General features: G+C 36.1%; 1 protein-coding gene across 6 annotated transcripts in view; it reads left to right on the forward strand.

Moving 5' to 3' along the window:
• The window catches only part of LOC138739298 (mitogen-activated protein kinase kinase kinase kinase 4), a 307,756-nt gene that overhangs the window by 200,156 nt on the left and 85,342 nt on the right, over positions 1-22,258 (forward strand). For 4 of the 6 annotated variants that reach the window (XM_069891073.1, XM_069891075.1, XM_069891076.1 and 1 more), the window contains 7 exons: positions 2,241-2,366; positions 10,288-10,398; positions 11,338-11,428; positions 12,629-12,759; positions 15,188-15,208; positions 16,345-16,399; positions 19,277-19,355. In XM_069891073.1, coding sequence (XP_069747174.1) covers positions 2,241-2,366; positions 10,288-10,398; positions 11,338-11,428; positions 12,629-12,759; positions 15,188-15,208; positions 16,345-16,399; positions 19,277-19,355 — 614 coding nt within the window. The remainder of the gene's footprint in view (positions 1-2,240; positions 2,367-10,287; positions 10,399-11,337; positions 11,429-12,628; positions 12,760-15,187; positions 15,209-16,344; positions 16,400-19,276; positions 19,356-22,258) is intronic. The other 2 variants (XM_069891074.1, XM_069891078.1) reach the window with 1 other exon arrangement.

Consider the following 22,258-nt stretch of genomic DNA (forward strand, 5'->3'; position numbering starts at 1 on the left):
CTGATAGGGAAGTTGAGCATACTGGGTCTAAACACCTCCCTCTGCAATTGGATTCTTGACTTCCTGTTGGGAAGAGACCTCAGGCAGTCTGGATCAGGAACAACACTTCCAAGACCATCACACTGAGTATGGAGGCCGCCTGCTTAGTCCACTGCTGTTTAATCTGCTGACTCATGACTGTGCAGCAAAACACAGCTCTACCACATCAAGTTCGCTGATGACATGACTGTGGTGGGCCTTATTTGAAAGAATAATGGCAGCATACAGAGATGAAGTGCAGTCGCTAACAGACAAGTGCACAGCCAACAACCTGTATCTGAACGATAATAAAACAAAAGAGAAGGTTGTCGACTTCAGGAGGGCCTGAGGGAATCACTCTCCACCGACCATTAAAGGCTCTACAGTTGAGGTTGTCAAGAGTATCAAGTTTCTTGGCATGCACTTGATGGATAATCTCACCTGATTCCTTAACACCAGCTCCGTAGCCAAGAAAGCCCAGCAGTGCCTCTACTTTCTGCGAAGGCTGAGGAAAGTTCATCTCCCACCCTCCATCCTTACTACATTCTATAGAGGATGTATTGAGAGCATCCTGAGCAATTGCATCACCGCCTGGTTTGGAAGCTGTACCACCTCATTCCGCAAGATCCTGCAGAGGACAGTGAAGTTGGCGGAAAAGATCATTGGAGGTTCTCTTTCCTACCATGACGGACGTCTACAACACACGATGCATGCTGAAAGCAATAAACATTGTGAAGGACTTCACACACCCCTCATAGACTTTTCTCCCTTCTGCAATCTGGTAGGAGGTACTGAAGCATTCGGGCCCTTGCCTCCAGACTTGGCAACAGTTTTTTTTCCCCCAAGCCATGAGGCTCCTGAATTTCCAGAACATATGTGGATAATGTACCGTGGTCTTTTATTGTATATGTCTTCATATTCTAACTTCTAATTGAACTTGTATTTCTGCACTATGGTCCTGCAGACACCCTATCTCGTCTTTACTGTGCAATGCATGATATGAATGCCAAATAAAGATGACTTGACTTGTAGCCAGCAACCTAGCCTCCTAACAACACTGTCACTCTGTCTTTAAAAGCCTTAAAGCCTGCCATTGACTTGGCCTCCTTATGGATGAAGGTCCTTTCAGGCATTCACTTCCAGAATAAGGAAGGTTTTGTCCTTATTCAAAAATTGCTGGGGCAAATAAACACCCTCCCCCCCTTTACAATTAGTTTATCAAAGGTTTCAACAAACTCTTGTGCTGCCTTCATGTCAGCACTCACAGACTCACCACTCACTTTCACATTAAGCAGTGAAAAATGTTATTTGAAGAGCCTGAACCACTCAGAGCTCGCACTAAACTCGTTATCATAGTCTGGGCCTGCTTTATCTTTAAGAATCTGGAACAAACTTTGTGCCTTAGCAGTGATTATCAACCAGCTGAGAGAGATTCACTTTTGTGTTTGGTCCTCAATCCACGTCAAAAGCCATTTCTACATGTCTGATATAAATCTCTCTTGCATTTTCATTAGCCTTGTAACTTTCAGTGGAGCCGATCTTTTAACAGCTTGGAGAATTTTTTCTTTGCTTTGAGGATTGTTGAGTGAAACACACCTAAATTGCGAGAAATGGCATTCACTGTTTTTCCACCTTGTGTTGTTTAATAACCTTTTGTTTCACTTCCAAATCCATACTTCTCCTTTGCCTCTTGTTGCTGTTGTCACTAGCACTGGTTTTGCTGCATTTTGGAGCCATGATCGATAGAAAGTACAGTATACAAAAGACATGAGATACACGTATTGCATGGGGTTAAGGTGTTGTGTACTTTAGTTATGCCTACTACGTCCTGTTCACTTATTGGGATTTCTGAACTCCATAATAACCTTAAGGGACAATGGACGTATATCCAGTGGGATGTTGTCTAAATGGATGTTAAGTGGCACATACGTGTATAGACAAATGTAGGCATGCTTAAGTGCAAGATACTTTGATATTTGAGAGGATGAGCTGAAGTTCCAAATGGCCTTGTGATGTAAGGGCTTTAAATTAATGTTTTGATCCAAAGTGTAAAGGAGGAAAACACCAGGCAGTGATTGCTAAGGCCAATTAGACAATGTATTCTCTTTTCAAGTGAAATGAAATTCTTAATAATTAAGTAAACTAGAAAGTAAAAGATGCTGCAAAAATGTTAATCAATTTTCATGTTTTGAAATTTATATGTATTTGTATGTTAATTGTAGGATGAAGAAGAAGAAATCAAATTGGAGATCAATATGTTGAAAAAATATTCTCACCACAGAAATATAGCCACCTACTATGGTGCTTTTATAAAGAAGAGCCCACCTGGACATGATGATCAACTCTGGGTAATAAATATTGTTTGAAAACACTGTGATAACTCATTGAATCAATTGTTTTGAAGTATAGTGGACTAGTCACTGAGCTTTCTGCAAACAAAATTGGTATTACTGGATCATTTGTTTTCTGAAATTATAATTTTATATTAACCAAGTTTTTACTATGTTGATAATTGCTCTAATTTATTGTTATTCCATTAAGTTAAGACAAGGTTAGATTTTTACAATTTTTTTTGTAAGGTCGTCATGGAAATTATAAGATAATAGATGCATTGAAGTACAGGTACTCCTCAACATACGTTCGAATTCCGTTCTGGATGACTGGTCATAGCTTGGAATGGACATTTGTCGGAATTACCGTACCTATGATACTGAAGAATAAAATGATCGATTCCTTTCTGTTCTCTCTCTCCGAATCCTTCTCATTCTCTCTGTTGCTGTGGATCCTGAGCACCCTGCGGACTCTACTGGCCTCTAAAATCTGTCTGACCATCAGAATATTGAGCAATGGAATCAGAAAAAAAGGCACACAAGGAGTTAAGATGCTGTGAAATATCTCAATATGGTGGCCACCAAGACCAGCTCTCACAAGAGGTTGGCCACTGCTGCCAACCTCTTGCAAGGGGTGCTATTTTCCATGGATAGGCCCAATTTTCACTGTAATCATGTAAAAAAAATCGATTGAATGTATGGATGGACGTAAGTTGCATAGGTCACAAGTTGGGGTGTACCTGTGCTTGGAAGATAATTTTCAATTTAAGCAGATGTAGCTTCATTGACACACAATTAAGTTCTCCATCAGTGTTAGAGCACCACAGGGTTACGCTTTACTCACTTTATACCTATTACTGTGTGGCTTGGCATGGCAATAACACCATCTACAAATTTGCTGATGAGACCTTGGTAGTGGGTTGTATCAAAGGAGGTGATAGTCAGCATACAAGAGGAATATTGAAAACTTGGTTGAATAGTGTACTAATAACAACATCGCACTCAATGTCACCAAAGCCAGGGAGCTCAGGATGGGAAAGCCAGAGGTGTACGATCCAGTGATCATTGGGGGATCAGAGCTGGAGAGGTTGAATAAATTTAAATTCCTGGGAGTCACTTTCTTGGTCCCAACACAAAAATATCGTCATGGAAAATGGACATCAGTGTCTCTACTTTCTTACAAGTATGCCGAGGTTTGGTACGACATTGAAAACTTCAGTGTAGTGAAGAGTGTACTAACTGGCTGGATCACAGTCCAGTATGGGGGCACCAATACTTCTGAGTGGAAAGTTCTGCAAATGGTAGTAGATGTAGCTCAGAAAATCATATGCAAAACTCTCGCCACCACCCAGAAAATCTACATGGAAGATGCTGTATCAGGAATCCACACCATCCTGGACATGCTCGGTTCTTGCTGCTGCCAGCAGGAAAGAGGATATGGTGCCACAAGTTCAGGTTTATTGTCAAAGTACATACATGACATCACATACAACCCTGAGATTTTTTTTCCTGCTGGCGCGGTAGAATTACCACTTGGTTGTGCAAAATGACTGTACTGAAGAAGATACATATACATGTAAACAAATTTTAAAAAATGGAAACAAACTACAAAACAGAGGGGGAGAAAAGCAATGAAATGCAAAAGAATCCTTAAATTAGTCTCTAATTTTGTGGCTGAGGAGTCTGATGGTGAAGGGGTAGCAGCTGTAACTGAAATCTTTGATGTGAGTCTTATAGCACCTTTACCTCATCCTTGTGTGTGTGCTAGGTGATGTGGATCCTTGATGATTGTTGCTGCTCTCCAATGGCATTATTCCCTGTAGGCGTTCTTGATGGTGGGGAGAGTTTTGCCTGTGATGTTGCTGTACCACCAGGTTCAAGAGCAGTTGCTAACCCTCTGCCATCAGACCCCTACACAAGAAACTCACTCATTTACCGACTCTTGTCTATTATTTATTCTTAAATATTTATTTTCTGTATTGCACAGTTTATTTGCAATTGTTTACATTTCTCCCTTTTGTATGCATATCTTTTCTGGAATATAGTTTTTCTTTTTGGACCACAAAATGTAGAAATTCTGCCTGGCCCTCAGGATGAAGAATCTCAGGGATGTATGGGATGTAATTTATGTACTCTGACAATAAATCTGAACTTATATTGGGAAACTTTGATTCACCATTTCACAATTACATTTGAAAGGTTGGTGCCTAGGTATCTTGAATTCAATTACATAAACAATTCTATCTATTAATAGCATGTGCCATATAAAATCTTCATACCTTACTCAGGATATCTCCCACAATCCCAGTTATTCAAGATGATAATGCATTGTCTGCATTCCAATAGTTTGTTGAAGAAACATCAGTTAATTCATGCCAAGGCTAGCTCTGTGGCAATTGGGATATTGATTTGAAGTTAAAAGGGATGGATGATGTGCCACATCTCATCCTATATGAAATCATGTGCAACATAGTTTTCAGTTTCTAAATGAGGTTTGTTTGAAAATAAAATGGGGGAAAATGCAAGCATAGCTCTGTCAGAATCTTCCATTTACCATCACTTTACATGTTCTCCACGAAACCAATTGCTGCTGCTTATTTCATGCATTTATGTAAAGATACGTATTTGTCTTTGGCTTGGCTTCGCGGACGAAGATGAGACCCCAATTTCAGCTTGAATTTCATGGTTTTAGCTCGTATTATAAGTGGTATAAGATGACCCCCCCCCCCGCCCCATTTTTTAAAAATCAAATTGTTTTCATGGAACCACGAGCAAAGTGAAGAAAGTGTGAAGCAAGTTTTAAGTCCCATGATTTATTGTGGGATACGGATGATGAAGCTGACTCAGCAGATTCAGACCAGGTCCCATATGTAAACAGTGAGACTCCGGGCGTGCTTGTTGAGTTCATTGCCACCGATGATGTAGCTGGTGATTTTCAAGGATTTTAATTGTGTGTGATGTGTTTTTTTTTTAATTTTACAATTCTTCTATTGGTTTAACACCATATTGGGAATAGATTTTAGTGCAAAATGAAAATTATGTACACCCCAGCAGCTTTTTAAAAAATATACCAGAAGTTTAAAATTTTGTTATGGATGGGATCTGGGTGGGTAATGGAATCAAACAACTGGTATTTTGAGTGTTATTTTAAGGTCACTGTTTTTGTATCTGGCCCATAGGACGACCCCTTTTTTGGGGTCTTTTTTTGGGTGCTTCAAATGTCATCTGCCGAAATAGATGGTATATTCTGTTTTTTTTTTGTTGAGTACTAATCACAAACAAGACCATGCATGTTCCAAGCACGACACATACTGAGACATCCTGGGAAAGCATGTCAAAAGCAGGTCGAGGCCAGACAATAGATTTGACTAGTTGGTCACTATTTAAATTGGAGATGCAGCATGGCAACAGGCCCTTCTGGCCCACAAATCTGCTCCATCCAAATACACCTATGTGACTGATTAACTTAACCCTGCATGTCTTTGGAATGTGGGAGGAAACCAGAACACCTGGAGAAAGCCATGACTACATGGAAAGTCAAAAATTAGAATGGATGTTATTTGGGATTTGTCGTGGAAAATTCCTATTCTGCATTGAAGACTGAAATTTCGCACGTGTTATTGCTGGAAAATGATGTGACATGTTGGAGAGTCAGGCCTCTCCATTTTTGAGGCTCCATCATTGATGTTCAATTCAAGGAGACACGAAGAACACTCAACTTGGTTAACACAATGGTTTGCCATTTTGGGAATTTAGACAAGGTGCAACATGTCATTTATGCTATCTCTTCCTTTAAACAGGGGTGGATTTAAATTACTTAACCAAAGGCAATCCTAAAACATGGGATTGATTCAGGAGCCAGGCTTACTGCATTGTTCATACATTTGCAATAGAGTACTTTATTTACACCTATACCTGCATGAACACTTTGTCGAGGAGAACCAACCAGTGATGTATTCCTGCAAATATAACTACAATAGTCGTCTGCTTATTCATCTGTAGAAAACTAGCCCATCACTTTAAAAATAGTGTTTAGTTTATAAAGGAAAGGAAGATGCATAGCAGAAATCATTTGAAAATGTTGGTGAAATAAATGCTGATATAAAATGCTTAATCAGGGGAATGATATGGATATAGAAGATTACAGCAAAGTACAGGCCTTTCATTCTTCGATGTTGTGCCGACCTATATATTCCAACCATAAAAAAAGTACTAAACTCTTCCATTCGTAACCCTCTATTTTTATTGCATCCATGTGGCTGGTTAAGAGTCTTTTAAATGCCCCAAATGTTTCAGCCTCCACCATCCATGGCAAGGCATTCCAGGCACCCCCACAACTCTCTTTTTTTTAAAAAAGTACCTCTGTTGTCTCCTCTAAACTTTCCTCCCTTCACTTTGTAGAGATGTCCCTTGATGTTTCCTATTCCTGCTCTGGGAAAAAGATGCTGGATGTCCACCTTATCCATGCCTCTCAGAATCTTGTAGACCTCTGTTAAGTGTCCTCTCAACCTTCTTCACTCCAAAGAGGAAAGTCCCAGCTCTGCTAATCTTGCCTTATAAGACTTGTTTCCCAATCCAGGCAACATCCTAGAAAATATTCTCTGCATCCTTTCCATAGCTTCCTTTATAATGAGGTGACCAGAACTGAACACAATACTCAAGTGTGGTCTCACCAGAGATTTGTGGAGTTGCAACATGACCTCTCGACTCTTGAACTCAATCCCCCTATTAATGAAGCCCATCATCCCATCTTCATCATTTCTTTGCAGTTTTAGATAAGTGGGGATAATTATCTTGAAATACAGTACACTTGGATTCCTCTAAGACTGGTGAAAAGAATTCTGCTTGAGGACTGTCTATATGCACATGATAATTTAATTGTTACTTTAAGCTGTTAAAACACAAATTTATGCTGTTCAGCAATAATTATTTTTATATTAACTTGTCTGCATATTCCAGCCAATGTTTATCCAGTCATTCACCAGCACCAAAACTGTTTTGCTTCCCATTTATGAATTGCTGCAGCATAGTATCAAGATGAACAGCTGAATGAATGACCGTCTCAATTTGCATTTATATCTGCAGACAGTTGTTGGCACAAAAGTGGAAATGCCTGCATACTTAGCTGCAGAAAGGAGAAACTTCAAATGGTACTACCATCTAACTCCAACAAAGAATTCATCTTTATCATCCAAATTTTTTTGGCCATTTGTGATGGTGTCTTGTTTATAAGAATTGAAATGGTAATTACAGCTGGCACTATTTTGAAAACATGCATCATACTTGTGTTGAATTACATTCAGCATTACTTTCACCTTGTGGAATGAAAATAGTATTTCGGGTCCATCAGTGTAAATGTTACTAAATAGAATTCTAACACCTGAATTTGCTGGATGAAGATGGAAGAATACTTCTCAGCTGCATCAGTTTGGAATTATTGCTCACTTTGGAGTCTGCCTTTCTGTTAATTTTCCAAACCAATAAGCCATTTGTAGGTGAATGTATTGAGATTGGATAAATACTGTACTTTTGAATACGATTTCTGTGTTTAAAAAGCTGGAGACGGAAATTATATACCTGAAAGGTTTCTGATATCATCTATAACCCACACTATTCTTCTTTTCTTGTGAAAAGAAAATGTTTTCCAGAGTATATTCATTGATCAACTCTTCAAATTATAGAACTATAGAACACTACAGCACAGAAACAGGCCCCATCGGCCCTTCTTGTCTGTGCTGAACCATTATTTTTGCCTAGTGCCACTGACCTGCACCCAGTCCATAGCCCTTCATACCTCTCCCATCTACGTACCTGTCCAAATTCTTCTTGAATGTTAAACTGAGCTCACATTCACCGCCGCCTCAGCTTGCAGTTCATTCCACACTCCCATCACTGTCTGTGTGAAGTTCCAGTTTTCAAGAAGCGGTGGCTTCAGTCTTGTTTAAAGTACTTGTATGTCTTTTTCTTGGGCAATATTCTTTCTGGCTATTTCCCCAGCCTCAGTAGCCCATCCTTTTGAAACTGAACCCCTTTGTGATTATTTTTACACACCAGTAATTATGGGCAACAATCATATGTGCGAAGAGAAAAGTGATTTTGTAAATGTAAAAACAGAATGAGTATAGATCTGTTTTAAATTTATGTATGCCTTTAAGAAGTTTCTTTGTCAGTTGAATTACCTTGTCAAAACTTAAAAGTTTAAAAAATGTATATCAAGAATGAAAGGTTGTTCATGTCATTCACAGCAACAAGTTTAACCTAATTGAGTTTGCTATCTTTTGAAACATACTGATAATAGACATACTGCATTTCTGAACTGTTCATCTGCAGCTGCAGGTTTCTTACATCTTGCATTTCAGAATAAGGAATGGATTGAACTGGGAAGAATAATAAAATGGAAGTGCAGGTTGTTTTAAGTCCATAATTGCCGTTTTTCTATCTTGTGTGAGAGAAATATTCGTGCAGGCAATGCGTGCTGAGTTTTCTTGGACTTAGTATTTTGAGTTTGGTTGTCCAAAAAAACCTGCCATTTTGTGTAAGCATTGGTGGCTCTTTCATTTGTCCTGGAATCATTTGGATTTTCTATGACTGTGAAAAGGCAAATGTTGCATGAATTGGAAATAAGATGTGATAAAAGTGAGGTAAAGAAGAACAAGACCTGAGCTTCTGAATTTTGTTGTAGTACAGGTAGATAAAAATAATAAACTAATTGGCTAATGTAATTGTATCTGAGTGATGAAATCAAACACCCTATGTGTGGTCTGTGCAAGTGAATACAGCGTATGGCACTAATTACATTTGTTGAGCTCCCATTACCAATAAATACTAAATGCATATAAACAGTGGCAGAATGTTTTTAATTAGGTTTTTACTGAAAGGAAAGCTGTTAACAGTACAGTATTGTGATTGAGGCATAAACCTCTGGAGACAGGGAAGTTAAATAAATGCACACCTTTATTCAATTCTGCATGAACAACCGTTATGAATTCTGTTAATTTGGATGATGCAATAGACATGCACTTGGATAACACTTCATTATGGTGTCATAAGGTCTTGTATAAAACAAAATACATGGACAATATGATAACAATACAGCTCTCTTCTGGAAGTATGAAGGAATATGAGCCTTAAGAAGAATATGTTTTCTCTTATGGGAAGTTTTGGGGGGGGGGGGATGGTCACTACTGAGAAATAATGAGATGCCTTTATCATACAGATGAGGTAATTTTTTTTTAAGGATCATGACTCATTAAGGCGCTCCATCAAATGGCAATGGAAAGATGGTCTTTGAATATTTTAAAATCAAGTAAATAGATTATTGATAAGCAAGGAGGTGAATGGGTAAACTGAAATGTCGAGTTGAGACGAGTGCCTCCAATTGAGTCAAACTTCCATTTTTATAACATGATTACAGGTATTCTCTGCATTTTGTAAAATTATACATTATGTAACAGCTATAATCTTGAAACAGGCAAGGAATTAAGTAGGGTAGGCTTAATTATCAATTGCATTCATTAGAGTTCTTATTCCAAATGCGGTATCATATTGTGTGTAATGTCAAAATAAATGAACGCTCAATGGCACAGAGATGATATGCTGCTCAAAAGATCAACGAGCAGCTTTTTTAAAGTTGTACTTAACAAAGTTAATTTTGGTCTTAAATCATAACTTGTAATATGGACATGTTTGAAATTTTATTTCAAGAATTTCAGCTCATATTGTCAAGTGAAGTTTTTTGTGGAAAGTATGTATGTGATTATTTGTGTTTGAAGTAAAGTGACATAATGATCTTAAAGTAAATTGGAATTTAATATTTTTCAATTATGTCTTGAGTGTGGTTAACAACTGGAGGGGTAAGACTGAAATAAGATTCTTAATTAATGCAAATGAAATAACTTGCTGTAATTTTTCTGAAACTTCTCCCCCCCCCCCCCAATAGCTTGTAATGGAGTTCTGTGGAGCAGGATCCATTACTGACTTGGTGAAAAACACTAAAGGAAATTCCCTGAAGGAAGACTGGATTGCATACATCTGTAGAGAGATCCTTCGGGTGAGCATAGATTGTTGAATAGAATCCAAAGGTTAGTTGTGTATGATCAAAGTGGAAGAGCATAACTAATCCAAGCAAAGGAAAAATTCATTACCAATGCATAAATATGGTGGATTTAGTAGCAGCAAGATCTTTAAAGATTCTATTTCAACACTTTGGTCTGGCCAGCATTCAAAATTCTAGGGGAGTTGAATTTGGAGAATGAATAACAGATTAGCAATCTAATCTTAAAGTCCCTCCACTTATTGATGATAAAAATTGTGAATTTTAAAAATAATATTCATATCTTATATATCACTTCAATTCTGTTATTTGCTGTCTTATAAACCAATGTAACCTTACAAAAATTACTTTTCAAGCTCTTTCGTTGACAAGAATTTTCTGAGACTAAGCATTAGCAGTCTGGGCCAGCTGCCATTTGTGCTGCCTATCAGACCTTGAAATGTGTTTAAAATGCAGAAGTGTTCCAGACATCACACAAGATCTGATTTGCTTCCTTTCTTGGCTTTTGTGGTCTGCACAGAATTTTATCATTGAAGATGAGGGGGGGGGGAAATTGTTCAGTGCCTTAGTTTACTGAAATATGCCCTTTCCTACTCCAGCAGTCTCAGTTAATGCGACAGAATTTAATGCTGTAAGTTACATGATTAGGTGTGCGACTTATAAAATTCAGATTTTAGGCTACACTATTTATTACAAAGAGAACATGAGAGTTGTGTCTCGTGCTTATTTTTTAAAGTTATTTTCATGTTAGTTTATTTTGATTAAATTCAATACATAATTTTGACAAGTAGGGTCTTAAAAATGTTGATAAACAGGAATAGGAAATATGAAATGAATTTGCAGGCAAGCAAGTCTAGATATTAGATTTTTTCTTTCCCTTTTGCATTACTCCCTTGTAGATAAAATATAAATCGTGCATGTTTCATTTATTCATAGGGATTGTCACATCTTCATGTTCATCATGTCATTCATCGTGATATCAAAGGCCAGAATGTTTTGCTGACAGAAAATGCTGAAGTGAAGCTGGGTACGTAATTAACATTGGAAAGCCAGAGCATGAATTTTAAAATAATTCACTTAGCAATAAGCCAAATATTTATGTAGACACACTTGCACAGAGCGGGTTAGATGGAAAATTGAAGGCAAGTGGACAACTTTTTCGCTGCTTGCTGTAATGAGTTTGAGTTTGTAATGAGGTTGGCACAGTCCTTAATTTTATAATTATGTAGGACTGTGCATGAATCAATGTGTGTTTTTTTTCTTGTTGCTTTGGCTGCTTTATATATGCAGTCATGTTTTTTAAGTGTCCAAATAAATGAGAACTGGTTACTATTTAGAGGCGTTCACAATCATTTTTTTTAGTTATATCTGTTTTGTAGTATTAATCTATGTCTGAGTTGGTTGTATTTAAGACTTGATAATAACTCATAACTTGCTTAGTCAACAATTGAAGAGTATTATCTGTACATGGAAGGTATTCTTTGCCCTTTGAAGAAATGTAACTTTTTTTTGCTGTGGGGAACTCTGGATGCTGCTTTCACAGTGGAAGTGGAGCAATGGTGCATAAAATTAAGTCAATTTTATATTAATAGCATTACAGTATAGTTTCATGCATTTAAGAGGGGAAAAAAAAACGATTTCCATTTTAAATTGCTACACAAATTATTTGCCATAATGAAACTGTTTTCAATCAGTTAGGTTTGTGTACTGTGTGGTTTGTCAAAGCTGATTTAATCTGAACCAGTGTTTACAAAAGAAGTGTTTTATTGGATTTGAAATAAACACTTGTTGTCATCAATTTATTTATTCAGCTAAATGTTTTCCATGCTCTGTAAACTAAGATGAGAATTTGATTAAATAAACTGGATGCTTCTTTAGTGTTTGCCCAAATATTATCAGCTTTGAAACTACATGTATAACAACATTAATGAATTTGTAATTTGCCCATTTGAATGGAATCAATCTGCATGCTTTTAATTGACAGTACTTTCTGAAGGGTTCTTTTAATTATTCGCAATATCAGAAGGAATGTGAATATAGCCATTTCTGACATTTACTGTGGGTTTAGTTTTATAGTTTGGGCAAGAGATCCATTTCAGAAATGTAACTGGCTGATTTTGTATATTGATGTAAAAATAGGATTTGTAAAAACATTTGTGTATGCTTTGCATTTCTTTAAATGTCATACTTACATGGGTCATCATATCCATTGAATTTGTCTTTTCAGTTGATTTTGGTGTTAGTGCGCAATTGGACAGAACTGTCGGCAGAAGAAATACTTTCATTGGGACACCTTACTGGATGGCACCAGAGGTCATTGCTTGTGATGAGAATCCAGATGCAACATATGATTACAGAGTAAGATGTTGGATTTCATCATAGACTTAATTTCTATTGCCTTGCTAGGTGATTGTAAGATTCATTCAGCTGAATATTTAGGAAAAAAAAACTAAAGCAAAATAATAATTTTATGCAGCATGTGACCATTTTATTAGCAGATTACAAGTGCTTATGTTGGCACCCGGTAAAGGCCGTATCTTGATTCATGAAGTTCGCTGTATGCCAAAATGTTATTAAAATGTTATTAAATCTATTTTATGTATTTAACAAAAAATAAGCAATGGATGAAATAAAATTAGAGTAACTTAATTTGTTTTTAAGCTTTTAATTTGTCTTATCCTGTAATAGCCTAACACCATTCACATTGAATTGCTCTCACTTGTCTTTTCGTATTGAAGTGTGACAGTTGATCATTTTTTTCTGGTGGATGTTGAGGCAGCATCAGGTTCTACCACTTCTCACTTGATCCTGCCTAATCCTATATTTTACTTTGTAGAAAGCAAGTATGTAGTAATTACAAGTACTCCCCGACTTACGACCTACTCAACTTCTGCCCTCCTGCACATACAACCAAATTTATTTTTTAAAAAGTGCAATGTAGTGCAATATAATGCCTGGTGCACAGTTGCCGTTCGGTAGTCACGCTAGAAAGATATCAAGCAAGAACCTTGCCAAATAATTGTCTCATTCCATCGTTTGAACGATTTTAAAAGACAGAGAAAATGCGAGGCTGTGAAAGGTTCTGCAAGTACAGTACAACTCTGATTATCTGAAATGGTTGGGACCAGACCTATTTCAGAAAAATGTTTTTTCTTTTGGAGAACTGGTTATTTTTTTTAAAAAACAGGCTAGTAGCAGCATCAAATCACTTTTAAGTGTTTTAACAACAACAAACAACAAGGTAAGGCTTTTTAAGCATTAAAATAATGTTTAATTCTCACCAAAAAAATTGCTGGCCACTGCCAATCACAGACACTTCCTCACTGAGGGTCCCACTCCTGCTTGGGAGGCTGAGGCCTGCAGCTGCCACTGCTGGGAGCCCGATGTCCCTAGTCAGTTCAACTCTGAAAATGTATTGGATAAATGAGGATTTCTGATTTGTTTCAGATATCCCTATTTATCTGAAATTTTTAAAACATTTCAGATAACCGAGGATTTCGGAGAATCCTATTTTGGATATTCGGAGTTGTATGAAGAGCCCTCTTGATACCTGCGTACATTCACGAGTCTTTGGTTGGTGCATATGTGGTGGGTTCTCATATTGGAGTTTGGTTGGCACATGCATGAGAGTTACAGGTGAAAATTCAATATTGTCAGAGCGCTTAACATTCGTGCATGCATCAACTGAACTCCAATATGTGAACCCACCGCATATGCGCCAACTGAACCCTCGCGCATGCGCACAGGAATCAAGATGGCTGCACCCAGCCTATGGACCCCGGGATGCCCACTAACAAAGTAAGTATGCACATTTTGGCTCTTACATGCCCTGTATCCCTGTTATAACTTGTCAAATATAACTTTGGATTAAAAAGTTTGCTCTAAGACTTCAGTACTCCACGCTCAATGGCAAAATTCCGACTTGCGTCCATTCCAAGATATGACTGATCCTTCGGTCCTAATTATAGTCGTAAGTCAGGGGCTACCTGTATGTGCAAATAATTTGATTTTTTTCAACTGCCTCTTCCAGCCAGGCAATCCAGTGGAATTCATTGTTTAATGTACTAAATCATTTTTTCTCAGAAAAGTAAAACATGTATTCTTGCAAACTTCTAAGTAATTGACAGTATGGTTGGGTGTCCAGGATAGCCCAAAGATAATCCAAAATTGTTTCCTAGCTTTTAATTCACTCAATTTCTTCCAATATCATTCAGCTTGCAGCTTGTGCTTGCACCTGGTAAAAGTTGTCCCTTGATTCAGAAATTCTCACTCTTGTTTTTCCTCAGCCTCTTTAATCAACTTGCAATGAATTCTTTTCAGAAGCTGTTATTGTTCCATTTATGCTTTTCTACTTTTATTTCAAATCCAAACTAAAGTTTTTTTTTTTAAATTGTGATTTTTAATTTTTTTTATATATCACAGAACTTGCTTAATACAGAATTAAATGAGTTGAGCATGGTTGCTTAGTGGTTTACCAAAATAATTTGAATTGAGGGTTTGTACATATTTTAAATATTATTTTATACAATTTATTGCAGCTAAGATCTTTGTAATGAAACAAGATAGTGGTTTAAAATTGAAATTTGATGGAATCATAATTTATGTTGTTCCCACAGCACAACAGGTTAAAGAGGATACTCGGGAAAAATTATAATAATTAAATCACATTGATGCAATATGCTGAGGTGTTTCTGTTCCCTACTGTTTTAAACATAAGAGTTAACCTGATTCCCTTTATTAAAGTGAGCTATTTCTAAACTAACTATTATTTAAACTCTATTTTCAGACAATAATTGCTCCAAAGCAGGTCTGTCCAACTTTTTAAAAAAAAAACAATGTGATCTGTTCTAAATTTGACTACTCTGTCTAGCCATGCACGTGCAGATGTAAATGCTTCAGTTGAAGCTATTCATTGCAGTTCTATTTCACTGCTTTGTTTTATTGGTATCTCTTAATAGTTTCTTATTTATTCGATGTCTTTATTCAATTACTTTCTCAAGTAGAATTATAACTTCTGCTTTAGCGGATATATGCAGTAGCATATTCCATTTCTAAAACATCTATTTGCAAAATACCTTTTTATTTAATTCTTCTCTGATCTTCTCATGGTGATTTGTCAAACTGAGGCAGCAATCTGTGGCTGTATACCAAACCTAACATATCTCTGTAGAGTCTCCTTGACCATTGCTTTATTTTCCCACTGGAACAATCTTTTAAAAAATCATATCCTTTCATCCTTGTTATAATTCTATTGGATTTGCATAATACCATTTTCTTGGTGGTATCTTCCATTTAATAGATGTGCAGAAATGCAGGAGGTCAATCACAGCCTAACTGGTTTTCATTAGAATAGAGATTTCCTGTTTTTTTCCCCCTCCCTTAATTACTGTATAATATTTATCTGCACCAGGCTCAATCTCCCAATTTCTTTCCGTTCTTAGTCTTTCTTTCTACATTTTTTACCCACAATTTCTTCAATCAAATGTTTCTGATTTGATATCTTCAGAAATTTGATATCTTCAGAAATGATTTAAAATAAAGCATCACAGATTATTGTAACACCATTTTTCCCAAGCCATAAATTCTTCATTCTTGACAATTTGTTGTATCCTATTAAATTTAGCAGTTTCTAGATGTGTCATGAGGTGTTTTTGTGTGTTTAAAGGTAACTGACCAATTAATTTTTCCAGTTACAAGGACAAATCAAGATTTCTTGTTTCATAGCATCACAAGATGTTTAATAATTTCATTGTAGTAGAACCTATGTTGTTGGCAGACTTTTGTTTATTACTCATCGGATTCAATGAATTAATATATATCTTTTGATTTATATTTACAATTTTACTTTGGTAATTAATGTGTAACAAAATGGAATTGTATCATCTTGTCATGTAATCACCGTAGAATCTAAAGAATGACAGATGACGTTTTGTTTTCACACAGAGTGACTTATGGTCATTAGGGATCACAGCCATTGAAATGGCAGAAGGAGCACCTCGTAAGTAATATCATTAATATATATTTAAAAGGACGACCTCATGACTAGATGTCATTTTATTTATGCTACCAGAATTTAAAGCAAGCCAGGCTAAAAGGATGAAATTTTATCTTGCTGTCCAAATTTCAAATTTCAAGTTTAGGTATTTATCACAGATTGTACATTGGCAAACAGATGCCAGTGTAAGACAGAATGCTTAATGCTAATTGTTCAGGTGAGACATTATCTTTTGTGGTTTATTTTATCCCCACAATTGAGCTGGGAGAACCAAACGTTAATGTGGGTTGGGGATGTGTTGAGATTGAAAGGATGAGGAAATAAAGTTAACGCTGGTTATATCTGCATGAAGAAGTGTTTGGTATTGAAATGATAAACCTGTGGTCTGTGGTTTTTTTCATGAGACTGGGAGTAAAACTAGGAATATTGATAAAGGCTGTGTTTTAGTTGAAGGAAATTGTGTTGGGACTTATCCCAGGGTGGCAGGCAGGTGAAGTTGTTGAATTGGAAGTGCTTCTGGGAGCAGGGTGCGCTGTTTTGAAAGACAATATCATAAACTTGATAAAATTCGTAAATGACGTACCAAGGATAATATGATAGGGAAAACGAGTAGAAATAACTGCAGAAGGAGTTGAGTGAGAACCGTGAATGGGGAAATTGTTGCTGGAGAGATTGAATATAGCCAAGTATTCTTAAATAATGGACATCGCAAGTACAGTGTTTGATGATGTTGAAATAAAAAAAAATGAAGTGGAACTGTTTATGATTAAATCAGTTCTTAAAATGTCAAATCACATGAAACAGTGATTAGCACAGCAAATAGAATATCATAATGCAAAGTAAATTGGGTATAAATCAGGAAATAATGTATTGAAACGTCAGGGTTCATATTTTTCATTGAATAACGTTCAGTTTGGTTGAATGAGCCACACGAGAGATTCAAACCATAGAGATGAAGAAAGGAGCCAATAATTAGCCTGTTCCATAAAATCAGGATTAAAGGCAAAAGCCGACAATCTCTCACCACAGTGACTCAGATGTGACCTTATGATGCAAATGGGCATAAATGAGTGAATCTGAAGTATTTGGTTCAAACCAAAGCAACATACCTTTTAAAAAATATTTTATTTTTTACAAACTCATGTAAGTGCAGATAAACAATACAAAACATTTTCTTGCTATGCAATATAATTCGCAGAGTCCAGTATTTTCCCCCTCTTCCCTCATGTATATATAAAAAGCGTAATATTTGAGCAAGGAAATGTTTGTTAAAATTGGTTACAATTAAGACAAATATTAGGAAGAACTCTGCACAGTTAAAATTGTGTTCTGGACGCTCGAGTAGAAGCAAATGCAATTCAAAAGATAGACTGCGATAGGTGATATATTTATGGTTACGATTGGTAAGCTAGGTTGAACAAGCTCCCTCACTGACCTTCCCCGTAATTGCTGTATTATTGAAAATGTGCTCTCTGACCTGGAACTTCAGAGTGATTTCATCTCATTTTCTTTGAACTTTTGTGCATATCCATAAAAGCATTAAAAAATCTTTAAAAATTGCTGATGTTGAAAACCTAAAATACAAATAGAATCATTGGAAACACTCAACAAGTTGGACAGTGCCTGTGTTTAAAAATAATTTTGCCTCTGCGCAGAGGCCGCCTGTCCTGATCAGTGCTGACAGCGTATCATTTCTTTTTCATGCTTTTTTTACGGAAACTTATCCACTATGCTTAATAGCAGTACTTTATTCCATAATAGCACATTCAATTATGGAAGAAAATAAGTAGTCAACGTAATTAATGATTCATTGCAGTCCACTTGATATGCCAATCTAATCTTATCAGATCACATTACTGGACCTGGGTAGAACTATAATTTGTCTCCTTTCTGCTTGTGCAAAGAAATGCGTAAATTATTTAAAAAAAAACATTTTGAAACAACTGGCAAAAGTTAATTTTAAAAAAAATTGCAGGCCAACTCATTTCTTACATTCTGGATGTTTTGATATTTTCTCTGAATAAATGTTAATATCAGTTAAATACCAAATAATTTTAAATCTGAGGATGGAAACAGAAAACACTTGTTCTCTTATTATTATGGGGATGGGAATACTCAGAGACACTTTTTAGTGGAATAAACTAAACAGAGTGCATTTGCTAATATGTGTTCAAAATGTAAAAATAGACTTCTTCCGAAAGCTGCAACTCTGATAATGTAAGTACACAGCATGCAGCTTTGGGGCCTCATTCAGCTCATGGAATGAGTCCATCTGGCCTGCCTATGCTCACTATTGTCACAAGCCTAAGAGGTCTGCTCTGCCCAGTTTGGCTGACTGCCTGGACTTTCCATGCTTGTAGCCCCAATGCCTTTCTAGGTTTGGTTCTGTCCCATCAGCTGCGTTGCTGGCCCATTGTCTCCCAAGGTTCTTGTGCTCATGGTGTTAGCTTTTTAATTTTCAATGGTTGAATAACTTATTTTGTTGAAATTGGCAAAGAAGAAAGAAACAGGAGATGTGGTGACTGGAATGGAAAAGAGGCAATGGTATATTGCTGATGGGACAGCGAAGAGACCAAAAAGATCATCAGTATCTAATTGTATGCAACAGCTGTGGATTATGAATCTGTCCCTCACTTGAAAAGTGCTGTGTATCGATAGACTGAGAAATAATTGTTGGGAAATTAAGAGAGATGTGGTCAAAGAAAGTGTGGTTTTATTATGATTCTTGTGCTTAGATTGAATTTGAATTGGAAATCAGATGATAGAAAAGGTGGGAACATTGATGAACCTTGAATAATTTGAATTTCATGAATTTTACGTTTTCATTAGAATTGTAGTAATCTAGCACTGGCAGCTGCTCTTCTGTATTTCCACTTTTAGCCCTCTGCGACATGCACCCAATGAGAGCACTCTTCCTCATTCCCAGGAATCCACCCCCACGCTTGAAGTCCAAGAAATGGTTAGTACTATACTTTTGAATAATGGAGTAAAGTTTGCACGTTTAATTGCTTTACTTGGTTTATAGCCTTCAAACATCATTTATCATTATAATGGTCAAATTGCAGCTTCAAAGATGAAGCCGTCATGAATGAAAGTGAACTTGGCAAAACATTAATTCAAAAGTGCAACCTCATTCATATCAATCATAATTAAATAAAAGGGTTTTATTTTTGATGCCTTATAAATGGAACATATCCTTTTGCAATCAAGTTTTTTAAAATCTCCCATCCTGTTTTGTTTTGTCAATTTAAACATGCAATTTTAACATGCAAGACTTTTTAAAGTGTGTTATTCTGACATTTTACAAATACTAAATCAATCTTTATTGAGAAGACTAGAAATAATTAAACCCATAAATCTACTTTCTATAAAGTGAAATACTGCATTCAAATTAAAACATAAATCAAAATATTTGTTTTTGAATTGGAAATCAACAAAGTTTACAATTGCCGTTTTACAGTCCATTAGATGATTGCTCTTTATTAGTTATGTCAGAACGTTGGACAAAAGTCAGAATTTTTTTCTAGGAGTAAAACAGGAAAGTCTGCAGACACCGTAGTTAAAGTAAAAACACAATGCTGGAGAAACTCAGCTGGTCAAAGATTGTCCTTTATGTAGCAAATATAAAGATACATCACCAATATTTCAAGCTTGAAGCCTTCATCAAGGTATGAAAAATGTCAGTAGCCACCTGAATAAAATGGTGTTTGGCAAATACTAGACTCTCTCCCTCGTCATTTTGTTCAGGTGCCTGCTGACATTTTTAAAAATCTTGATGAAGGGCTCAAGCTTAAAACGTTGGTGATGTATCTTTATCTTTGCTACATAAAGGACACTGTTTGACCAGCTGAGTTTCTCCAGCATCTGTGTGATTTTACTTTCTTTTTCATTGCATGACAGGCTTCATCTATGAAAAAAAAACAATGAGATATATTGAAGAATTTAAGTTGCTCCACGTTGAAGTAAAATTTCCAAGTTAACGTAATGTTAACCGATGACTTCATTCAACACCAAAACCTGTGGAGTTTTAATTTTGTGACTTTGTTTCCAGAATTGTTGAAGAATATCCATTCCTTGTACCCATTCCTCCTTGGCCATCCTAAATTAAAACTCTTCCATTGGGCTGTATTATTATTAAGTTAATGATTGAGAATGTGAAGTTTGAAGGAACTTTCCTTCAGGAGTATGAGTAGGCCAATTTCTTCTTCAGATGTGCTTTGCACTGAGATAAGTAAGAATTATAAAGTGCAAATAATAAAAATAGACTAGTCACAGCTTTGTAAAACTGATTTATGATAATATACATGTCTTTGTCTTGCTGGAAAAGATTAATTATTGTTTTGCTGTGTACATCAGAGATTTCTCCTTTCATTTCCCCTCCTGTATGTGTGAAGTTGCAATATGCTAACCTGTTCATTGAATGCTTCAGAAGGCATCCATTTGGCTATATCAGTTGTGTCCAGGTTTTTTTTTGCCTACAGTGAGATTATTTTAGTCTTTTGTTGTGATTTTGAGCTTCATTTTTCAATCTAGTTTACACTTAAAGAAAATTTAGTGTTTGAGTAGAAATCATCTCTTTTACATTTAGAATATTTTTTACCTGGACATTTTAGAATGAATTTGTTTCATGATGTAGTATCCTGTATTTCCTCATTTTTCTATTATACTCATTCTATTTTTGTGTGAATATGAGTTTAAGTGTTAAGTTGAGCTTCTGCTTTCATGAACCAAAATAAATTTGTTCTAAATTTTACAAACTGCATCATTTGTCACCTTTCTTTCCTCTTCTTGTGCACCTTTGACTGGTATGTAGTTGGTTTCTATGTTTGTTTGCCTGGAAATTAGGTGTTCCAAGAGAAAAATATCTGTTATTTAAAAATTGTTTTTGCAATTCAATGTCTGTTACAGGGTTTGATGAATTTTTCCTAACTTTACATAATATTGGGATCCCTCTGATTTTTCAGAGATTGGGACGTGTAAATTTTGGAACTTGAACTCATAATAAACTGACAATCTACACTTCTTTAAACTGTGGAATTGATAAATACGGACTCACATTTGTCTCAACTTCTCTTTAGCTATCTATAAAAGCTTTAACAGTCATTTTTTATGTTTCCTGTCAGCTTTCTCTCAATCCCTTTTTACCTTTCCTAATAGGTAAACTCTGAATATCTCCCAGTCCTCAGGAATGCTGCTTTGGACCATGGATGCACTACCTTCCTTGATTTATTCTTTTTCCTAACTGGGATGTACAATTGTTGTATTTCATCCAAGCTATCTTTAAATGATTGCCATTGTATTTCCATCATTAGTCCTTTAAGTATCATTTGCCAATCTATCTTAGTTAATTCACATTTCATATCATCAAAGTTGCCTTTCTTTAAATTCAGAACCTTTGTATTTGAATTAACTCTGACACTTTACATCTTTTTTTTTTTTTTTAATTTTTTTATTTTTCACACCATAAATCCCATTAGCCATGATATACACTATTTCTTTTCACACATATACAGTGACTTTTTCTCCCCCCCCCCCTTTCCTCCCAAACCACCCCCCCACCCCCCCCCTCTCATCCATTTTAGGTATACAATCTAGGTTGCATTAAGCCAGTCAGACAATGTTGTCATTCAACAAAATTACACCAGAAATTCTACTGAGTCCATTCTTTTCTTTCCTTCTCCTTCCATCAACTTAGGTAATGTTTGTCCCCGGTAGGTTTTCGCTATTGTATTTAATGTAAGGCTCCTATACTTGTTCGAATATTTCAATATTATTTCTTAACCAATATGTTATTTTTTCTAATGGAATACATTTATTCATTTAAATTTGGTAGTTTCTTCCTTTTAATTTGGTTATGTATTC

This window comes from Narcine bancroftii, chromosome 7 (assembly GCF_036971445.1).
Source record: "Narcine bancroftii isolate sNarBan1 chromosome 7, sNarBan1.hap1, whole genome shotgun sequence".
NCBI classification, from domain to species: Eukaryota; Metazoa; Chordata; class Chondrichthyes; order Torpediniformes; family Narcinidae; genus Narcine; species Narcine bancroftii.